Source organism: Aotus nancymaae, unplaced genomic scaffold (genome assembly GCF_030222135.1).
Source record: "Aotus nancymaae isolate 86718 unplaced genomic scaffold, 86718_ANA_hifiasm-v0.15.2.pri h1tg000031l, whole genome shotgun sequence".
In the NCBI taxonomy this organism is placed as follows: domain Eukaryota; kingdom Metazoa; phylum Chordata; class Mammalia; order Primates; family Aotidae; genus Aotus; species Aotus nancymaae.
The window spans coordinates 788,811-798,360 of NW_026988444.1; the positions used below are offsets into that span (position 1 = coordinate 788,811).

The window sequence follows — 9,550 nt, forward strand, 5'->3', positions numbered from 1 at the left end:
GCACCCCTCTGCCCCGGCCCGCCGGGGGCGCGGACTACAAGTCCCAGGAAGCCCAGAGGCAAGCGCAGGGCGGGGCCTGGCGCAATTCCCCGGGATCCGGCGCGCTGGGAAGCGCCGAGGAGGACGCAGCGGCGGCTGCCGGAGGGCGGCGAGCGCGGGCGGGCGGAGCGCGGGCGCGGGCGCAGGCGGAGGCGGAGGCGGGGCTGACGTGGGCCGGAGCCCTGCGTGCCAGGGAGGGGGCCGGCCGGGCAGGCGGCAGGCGGCGCTCGGAGCGGGCTCCGCGGCTTGCACGGCGCCTGCGGCTCGATCCCGGCTCCGCGGGCGGTGCACGGCGGGCTCGCGCGGGGGCCCCCGGCGTGCCGGGCGGCGCAGTACGCAGCGCGCGGACCCACGCCGCCGCCAGGCGCCCGGAGCGGGGCGGCCACACTGCCCGGGGGTCGGCCCTCGGCCCCGGCGCTCGGAGCTCGGCGGCTGCCTGGGCTTTAATGGCTGCTCCGCGGAGCAGCAGCGCCTAAGGCTGGAAGGCGGCTGCGGCGCAGGAAGGCGCCCGAGCAAGCCTCCTCCGGGGCCGGCCGCGCCTGCCGCGGCGCGCTCCATGGGGGCGCGCTCCCCCTGGGCGGCCCGCTGACCCGGGACGCCGGGGCCCGCTCGCTCGCCGGCCGCGCGTCCCAGCCATGAACTGAGCCCGCGGGCCGGCCCCGCGCCTGCTCCGCCCGCGCCTTTCTTCTTGCGCCTCCTCCGCCCGCCGCCGGCGGGCCCGGCTCCCCGGGGGCTGCGGCGCCCGGCTCTCGGCGACCCGCGGGCCCCGGGGCGCGGGGCGGCGGCGGCGGCGGCGGCGGCGGCGGCGGGGGGCGCGCGGCTCCGGGCGCGGCGCCTGCACCATGAACTACCAGCAGCAGCTGGCCAACTCGGCTGCCATCCGGGCCGAGATCCAGCGCTTCGAGTCGGTCCACCCCAACATCTACTCCATCTACGAGCTGCTGGAGCGCGTGGAGGAGCCGGTGCTGCAGAACCAGATCCGGGAGCACGTCATCGCCATCGAAGGTGAGGGCCGGGCCGCCTCGGGGCCTCGGGAAGGCGCGGGCGCCCGCGGCGCGGCGGGGGTGTGCGCTGTGTGCGTGCGGGTGTCCACTCGCGCCGGCCGGGGCGCGCGGCTGCCCCTCCGAGGGAGCACTGCGGCGCCGCTTTTCTCGTTTGCAAGGCCGGGCGATGGTCGCCTGCGCACCGCGCGCCAAGAGCTCCGCGGGAAGATGAATCGCCAGTGTTAATTTGATAATGGACAATAGAGTCTCTCCTACGAGAAAGTGGCTCGGTGCCGCGGCGTCCTGGGCCACCCGAGCGTCCCGGCCCAGCCGACGCCTAGGGGCAGCTAGCTGGAGAAGTTGGCGCCGCCCGACCCGTGACAGGTTACCAGGCCCGGCCTAGGCGTCTTGCTGGACGTTGAAGACGTGTTCTGAGAAGTGCTGCCGCTGGGGGCCAGGCCCAGGCCGGTGTGTTTGGGCGGTGCAGGACTGCCCTCCCGAGTGTCTTTGCTCAATTCAGGGATGCAGTGAACTTAGTGGATGCCCAGAGCCAGCCCCAGCCTCGGGAGCATCGTGTCCAGGCGCAGGTCCCTTTGCCCCTGTGCAGACGCTGACCCCCGAAGTGTGCTTTGTACCAACCAGAAGTCCTACCGGGAGGGGAGGGCGTTCTCCAGCGGAAGGGTCTCGCTTTCATATGTCTGCACTCGGAGGCCACTGAAGCGGTGGGTTCTGTTGCTTGTAAGGGGGGCAGGATATTTGGGTAGAACACCCCTCTTCTCCCACCTCGCATGTCAGGCCATGGCCTTCCAGGACAGCTACAACAGCAGTCTGCCTTCCTGGGCTGTGCCCTCTGCATTTTTGGTGGCTCTCATTTCTCTGCTTCCAGGCTGCTGAAATATTTCCTTGCCTTGTCCCTTTGGTCCTGCCAAGACTCACCTGGGGCACCAGGTGGCATGTGCGTGGGCAGTGTGGAATCATATCCTGGCCACAGTTAAGCAGCACTTTCTCCCCTCTCAGCGCTATGGGCCAGTGATGGTAAAAGGCCTGCAGAGTGACTTGTCCATGATACAGATTGGCCGGTAAGACCTCTATTGAGGAATATTGATAATGGCCCGAGGCCACCAGGAATGTGCCTGAAAGCCTGGTGCTGGCGTTGCCCAGCTTCCTCCCTCTGTGCAGGAGAGGGTATCAGCCCACAGAGAGACTTTGCCTTGGCACTGTGCAGTCTAAACTACTAACCCCAAAGTGCTTTGGTTTGAAACTTGGCCAGTTAGGTGGAGAAGGTGGATGTTGTGTTACTGAGCCCTTGGCATTTGGCAGTCCTGTAGACTTGAACCATGTCCCAGCCAGGCTGGCTGACTGGCAGACTATCCCCATGAGGGACTTGCTAATTCCAGGGGAGGATCCAGATGGAGCTCTAGGCTTATGGGGTCCTGGCCCTTTGTGTGTGTGCGTGTCTCCCATGAGGACACCTGGCTGCTTTGTTGGTGACTTAAGATGTTCCTAGATTCCTCAAGAGACTGGCTCTGTCTGCCTCTGCATGACTTGTGGCGGGAGGCAGTGGGACCTGCACCCATTTGCTGCTGATCGGGTGTTGTTGCAGGAAGGTTCCTCCAGAGCTCCAGCTCTGCGTCTGTTAATGGTAGCTGTGAAGGCTGCACTGTGCTCGTTTCAGGTGGCCCTTCCTGCCTCTTTGGCTGCATCCACAGAAGTCTGATGAAACACTGTGAAAGGGGGCCCCAGGTATTGAAGGCACCTGGCTGAGAGCCTCTCTTGCTGTGTGGAGACCTCTGGCAGAGTGGGGTTCACAACACCTCATTTTAATTTCCCATTCTAGAAGCCGAGCTCTGGGGCCTGAAGCACTTCCAGCAAAGCAGTTTGACTTTCTAGCAAGAGGATGTGGTTGCATTTTTCTTTCTTCCTAAAAAAAAAAAAAAAAAAAAAAAAAAAAAAAGTGCTTGGTTCCTAGATGATGTGGTTTTTTTCTTGACAGCTTGATGCCTACCTTTACGATTTGAGATTCTAGGCCCCTTCTTGGCCAAAATCCTTGTCATTTTTAATAAGGCTTAAAATCAGTGGGTGAGTCTTCTTGGGACTGGGGTGATGCTGTGATTTTTCTCTTAGAAATAGGGATGTCTAGATTGTGTGGGGCTGTAGTTAATTTAGTGAAGCTTAAGAACTGCTCACACATGCCACTGTTCTTTGCATGTTCTTCTGTTATCAACAATGATACCACCTTTCATTTCTGTAGAACTTGAACAGAAATATTCTTGCATCCATAATCTCATCGTGTGGCTTCGCCAACCCTGTGAGGAAAGGCAGGGAGCTTCGTTATCCTCATTTTATGGAGGAGTGGGTGGACGTTCAGGGAGGGATAATGACCTCCTGAACATTTGTCTGAGGTGGTTTAAAGTCTGATCTAAACCAAGAGATCATTTGAATGGAGTTTCTGTCTCCAGTTTGCATGTGGATTTCAGGAACCAGTGCTGGCAACTGAGCCTGCGTCGTAACAGCACAGTAACTGAAGAGGGCTCGCCCCGAGGAGCTGCCCCTGCCTGTGTGTGCACCTTGGAGGTTTTAAAGTCTAACCATTTCCAATCAGGACAGCATGTGCACATCATAACAAACGGCTTAAAAAATCACTTATCCTACCAAATAGAAAACTGGCTTCATTTTAGATTTCCAGCTAGGGTTTTTTTTTTTTTTCCTTCCTCCCTATGTACATACACAAGATTGGGGTCTGACTTTCTTTCAAAGCTTCTTGACTACCATGATGTGGGCACTTTTTAATGTTATGAAAAGCTTTTGAAGATAGGGTTTCTCTTATTGGCACAATATTCCTGCATTTGGCTGCACCCTACTTAAAATTTCCCTGTTTTCTGTAGTCTTCAGGAACTTCTGCTTGTTGGAGTGAGATATGGCCTTGTCCAAGGAAGGGAAGGAGGTTTTGACAAATGCTCATTTCAGAGCGGGTTGAATTGGGTCTAGGTTGGAGCATCTCTTTAACGATGGACTAAATATATTTAAGTTGAAAGAGCCCACCATGGCTCCCAAATAACAGATCTGGACTCCTGTTTGTAGGCATGGGATATGTTTGATTCTGCCCTCAGTCTTGTTTTAAAACATTAGCTTGTCAAGAGAACTTTTTTTCAATACTTATTTTGTACTTTGAGAGGTTTATTCCCCCCCACCCCCCCACCAAATTGCTAGAGTTTAAGGAAGCATTGCTGACAGTTCCAGATTTATCTGATCAGAATTCTGGGGTGTCCCATGGGGCACGGTGTGCTGTGAAACATGGCTGCACCGCTGTATCGTCTCTGGAGTCCTCATGCCCAGAAATGAGCCAGAGACCCACCTCGCCTCCAGTTTCAACAGCATGTGTTAGTTTCCCCCTCTGGTTCTCCCTAGAAAGGTCTGTCTGGGTTTGATGGCATTGAGGTAGATGAGTCAACTGCCTTTATTGTTAAATGAAGCTTGTTCTTTCAAGGGTAAAGCCTCTCTTAGCAGTCGCACATCATAATTCAGCTTGCCGGCAGCAGGACCATGATGCAAGTGATAACCCAGCCAGCTCATTCAGCTGGGCAGCGAGATTCCCAGGTTCCCAGGCATGGCTGGGAATGTTGGCCTTCCTCTGAGGTTGAGCCAGCCCTGAGCCAGCACTCACCCCTCCACACCCCCCCCACCCCCATCCTCACCAGGTGGCCAAACACAGGAAACTCAAGCTCTCCACTGGCCTGGCCTGGTACTTGGCAGGAGAACCCTGCCCTGCACTTTTTAAGGCCATTTTCAAAGGGAGATTCCAGGACTTCTTAGGAGTGTCTGAGCCCCGGTGTTTGGGGGACCTGGGAAGACGGGGCAGGGTTCCCCACTTTGTCCCGTGATACAGCTGCTTTGTTGAGCATTTGTGACCCGCAGAGCTCAGAGTGTCTAATGTGCATCATCTCAGTTCATCCTGTGGCGATCCTGTACACAGATGCCCTGCTGAGGCCCAGAAAGTGTGAGACACTTGTGCAGGAGCAGTGAGCTGGGCCCGTCCGACTCACCTCTGTCGCCATAGGAGATAGAAGTGGAGCCCCTGTTATTCATACTTCCCACAGGCAGTGTGTGCAAAGCATCCCAAGCTTGCTTCCTCCGTCCAAGGCAAGAGGGTATGAGAAGGCCCCAAATAACCGAAAGTATTCTGTTCTCTGTACAGCTGCTGACTGTGACAAAACTTACAGAAGAGTTTGTTTTCATGTGGAAGTGTATTCAGTCTGCTTGATGCAGGTGTGCCTGTTTAGGGAAACAAACATTTTTTATTTCCTGCCACGGATAAGTGTCATGTTTCTTTGTCACCATTGGCCATGTTCATAATCCTTCAAGTTGAATAAAGGGTGGCAGGTTTGCAGGCTCCTCCTTAAAAATAACGCTCAGTTGGCGTTTAGTTGCTTCCAGGTGAGCTCCGGTACCTTACCGGCACCCAGGGCCTCCACAGTGCGGGCGTTCCTTGTCAGTCCAGCTTATTCGTGCCTCTTAGCTGTGGCGCATGTGCTCTTCGAGATGCCACCTTCCGTGCCTGCTGCCCTGTGAGGCCTGGTCTGTGTTGGTGTCATCCATGACCAGCCTTGCCTCATGAGAATTAAGGCCCTCCTGCTCTCTGCCCACCCCATTTGGCTTGCCTACTTAACCCCACTCCAGCTGGGAGGACTGGAAGCTGGTTGAGGGCAGAAATCAGGTCGTGTTCATTTTCGTATCCTCAGTGGTTTGAGAGATCATGCCTGGCCCTTGAAGGATGCCCAGGGATTGTTTGCTGGGTGGCTGACTTGCCAGAGGGTCCTTTCGAAAGCTCCTTCTTGGTAGGATAAACAGTGTTTATACGCTGCAGAAGTGAGGGCACTTTGAAACGTCCCCAGAGCACAGGAGTTAGGGTTTAGATATACCTTTTGGATTTGGTGGGTTAGCTTGGTGGGAACTCAGTGTCATGTGGTGTTTGGGATGGAGGTGAAATTTTCTTTACTGTATGTAGGAGAAGCAAAAGATTTGCCTGCTAAATCTTGGCAGCTTTTTTAGATCAGCTGTCTACAACAGGTTGGTGTTTATGTTGGGTGTAAGTGAATTTCAGACATAGAATCAATATTGAGAGGACAAACAGGTGACAGCCTGCGTCACTGCCATGATGTAGTACCTTCGGTGTCACACTGAGAGCAGTGGGTCTCACACATGTGTGTCAGGTTGCATTGAGGGCTGGTGGAAACAGATCGCCGGCCCCTCCGATACCCTCTGAGTTTCTAGTTCTGTAGGTTTGGAGCAGGAGCCAAGGATGTGCCTCTCTAACAAGTGTCCTGAGGATGCGATGCCCTGGTCCAGGGACCACCCTTGGGTAAGCATTGATGTGGCATCTTCTCTGGGCCATTACTTCTTCTTCCAAGCTGCACTTGTAGCCAGTGAAAAGGGTTTCCTATCAGCCCACTGCGGGTTGCAGGTGAAGACACCAAAGGCCAGCGGCTCAGGGAGTTACCTGTGGTCACACAGGCTAAGTGTGGGGGAGGAGGGGTTTAAACCAGGTCCGAATGGTTTCATGCTGGTGTTCATGTGGTCTCCATGATGCTATCTGAAAAGGAGCTGAATGCCAGGTGAGGGGACCTGTCAGGCCAGACCCCCTTAAATTGTATTAGGGATGTCACCAGATTCAAGAGACTGGAGAAGAGACCTAGAGCCAGCAAACAAAAGACAGAGGGCTTCTCAGGGGAATTTACCTACAGAGTTGTAGCTGGAGGCGTGCTGGGCGGGAGAAGCACTGCTGCCTGCTTTCAGAAAGCGTGCACTTGAGACAGCATTTTCACTCAACACCCTCCCCTCTGGCAGCCACCACCCAGCGACCTTCTTTTAACCCAATCAGAGAGTCTCAGTACTCTGTATGGCCTGCGTTCCACGGGACAGGCTAGGGGCTTAGATGTTCCTCAGAGGTAAGGAATGAGTCTGCTTTGGCCACTCCCAGATTCCTCAGCTCAGAATCCCGAACACACGTTCAGGTGCACCTGCCGTGCAGGGCCATTCTCAGGGTCTGCTTCAGTCTCTGCTGTTAGGTGCATCTGCCCCCGACCAGGCTGCGTTTCTGTGACACGGTGGCATGGCGGATGGACATTGCCAAGAGAATCTGGTCGGAGAGTGGAGGCAGCTGGTGTCCATTTCCTTCTAGTCTCATTCTGTCGTTTTGCAGATTTACCTTCTTGCCTTTTGGAGATTGTTGCTTTTTAATGTAGTCTCATGTATATTGAGATGGGATTCTTCAATATTCACTTGTATAATATGGCAGATGACACACTTTGTTACGAATATTTCCAAGCTGAAAGGGCATTTCTGTGAAAGAGAGGAGCTAGATGTTACTAGAGCTTAAAAGAGCTGTTGCGGGGGCCTGAAGGCAGTGACTCAGAAGGGAGAGAAGCGGTGAGGGCAGCTGCAGGAACCTTCAGAACAAAACCTGCAGCCCTCTTGCTACTACCTCTTGTTTTTTGCCTAAATCAGGCGTTTTATTTTGTTAAGATGAAAATCCCTTATTTTGCATCCTTTTTTTCGTATGCCCTGCAGGTGTTTATAGTTTGTGAGTCTCACTCTGGCTTGTTTTAACCACGGATTTCGTTTTGTCTCGTGCTTCTCTGCACTCTAGCAAACCTGTGTCCCCCTCCCTGCCCCCTTCCCAGTCCTCCAGACCCTTCCAGTCCTTAGCTTAAGTGATTGAGTCTGGCAAAGCGGATGAGGCTTAGCTATTTTTAAAATCCAGGGTTTGAGGTTCTGATCTGGTGCTTAGCTACATAATTCCTTCCCTTTGTTAAGTACCTTTCTCTGAGAAACAAAATGCACTCTACAGATGTTAATCTCTAATCTTTGCAGCATCTGTTATTTTTGTTCAGGGGTACGAGTGCTTTGTGTGTGCTGCAGAGAGCCCTGGCCTGGAAGCTCTGTGCTTCTCAGGGGCTGAGAGGGATTTTGGGGTCCCATTTCATAGTGTGAGCTTATGTCTTTCCCAAGATGCAGTGACCACCCATCGGGAGGCAGGGCTGGCATTGTCTGTTGGGTCCAGTCCCTCTATCTTCCAGGGCCTTTCTCACCACAAAGGACCAGAAAGGCCCTGGAAGATACAGGGACTGGACCCATCAGACAGTGCGTATCGTGCTTGTGTCTGGGACCTGGGGAGGGAAGGAAAACAAATGCCACCCCCTGCAGAAGAGATCGTTTGAATAACCAACCAGATAGCTTGTTTGTGTGCGAGCTTGGGACATTTTCCATAAAGAACAGACTAAATATAGGCTCGAGGGTGGGGGCCGGGGCCGGGGAGGGGGCTGTCACCGCTCTCTCCAGTGTTGTTTCTTCTGTTGGTAACCAGAACTTGCCACCAGCCCGAACAGGTGGCCACCCTGCGCTCTCTGGGAACAGATTGGTGTTTTTGTTTAACCAGGGGCTCATTTGCAAATTTCACACTTCTCCCGCTGTTTGATGGGGATTGTCTTTTTTTGGGCTACAGTGTTGGAGTATTTGTACAGTGTTTCTACACAAGCAACTGTCTAATCTTTAGAAACTGCTCATGCCGTCTGGTTGTCATTAGCATCATGGTTAGAAGCTTTTATTTCCTTTTTTTTTTTTTTTTTTAAAGGGTGGGAAAACACTTTTCATGGTTCTGGGAGAAGAATTTCAAATAATTACTGGCCGTGTTCACAAATGATTTATGTTTGGTCTTAGAATGTCAACATTCAACAGGCTCTAGCAAATACAGCCATGTTGATTCCCAGCTCAGGACCCATTCTCACTCAGATAATAGTCCTAAAGGCAGAACGGTGTCTTTAGAAAGTAAATTTAGCTTCAATTCAGTAAGTTTTAGTTTTAGCCAGTATGGACTTAAGAGTATTGAGGATACTTGAAAGAAGTTAAAAAATTAAATACAAAATATGAATGCCTGCAACACATATCCACAAGACCTACCCTTTTTTCAGGAAAGAGTTCTCGCTTCTTAAATGTCACCTTGGGGGCATGCCCTCCATGTGACGGTGCCCTGCAGCAGGATTGGTATTGTTGGAAGTGCTGGCTAGCTTATGTAATGAAAAAGAAATTGATTTGGAAAGAGCTGATTGCCCTGAACTTCCATCCTGTTTGTGTGTCGAGCTGCCCTTTTCAGTGGGGGAGAATCCAGCCTCTTTTCCAGGGAGGGCGCTTCCGGAAGCCTCTGCCCACCCTTTGTTGTTGTTTTGGAAGGGCTCTCTGGGGTGTTGCCGTGAGCCGGATCGAGTGTCTGCTTCTGTTCTGACACTGCTCCTACTGGAAGTTCAGGCTGGTGAACCTGATTTGGGAGGGGATGGTGTAGTTAGCGGGGAACAGCATTGTGTTAATTTTAGCTTCAACAATCAAGCCTGGGTCTTGGAGTGTTCATGTAGTACCTGAAGTTGGGTTTGGAATTGGTGGGACTGAGACCACTTCAAACTCTCTTTATTTCTTGGAACTTTTTAGTACTTATTTTTGAGACAGAGTCTCACTCTGTTGCTCAGGCTGGAGTGCAG

The 9,550-nt window shown here is 53.4% G+C and overlaps 1 protein-coding gene across 8 annotated transcripts in view; it reads left to right on the forward strand.

Moving 5' to 3' along the window:
* The first annotated feature begins 215 nt into the window (after positions 1-215).
* Positions 216-9,550, forward strand: part of AGAP1 (ArfGAP with GTPase domain, ankyrin repeat and PH domain 1) — a 631,299-nt gene continuing 621,964 nt past the window's right edge. For 7 of the 8 annotated variants that reach the window (XM_064383377.1, XM_064383379.1, XM_064383381.1 and 4 more), the window contains exon 1: positions 882-1,044. In XM_064383377.1, coding sequence (XP_064239447.1) covers positions 882-1,044 — 163 coding nt within the window. Of the gene's footprint in view, positions 1,045-9,550 lie in introns of all 8 variants that reach the window. The other variant, XM_064383385.1, reaches the window with a different exon arrangement.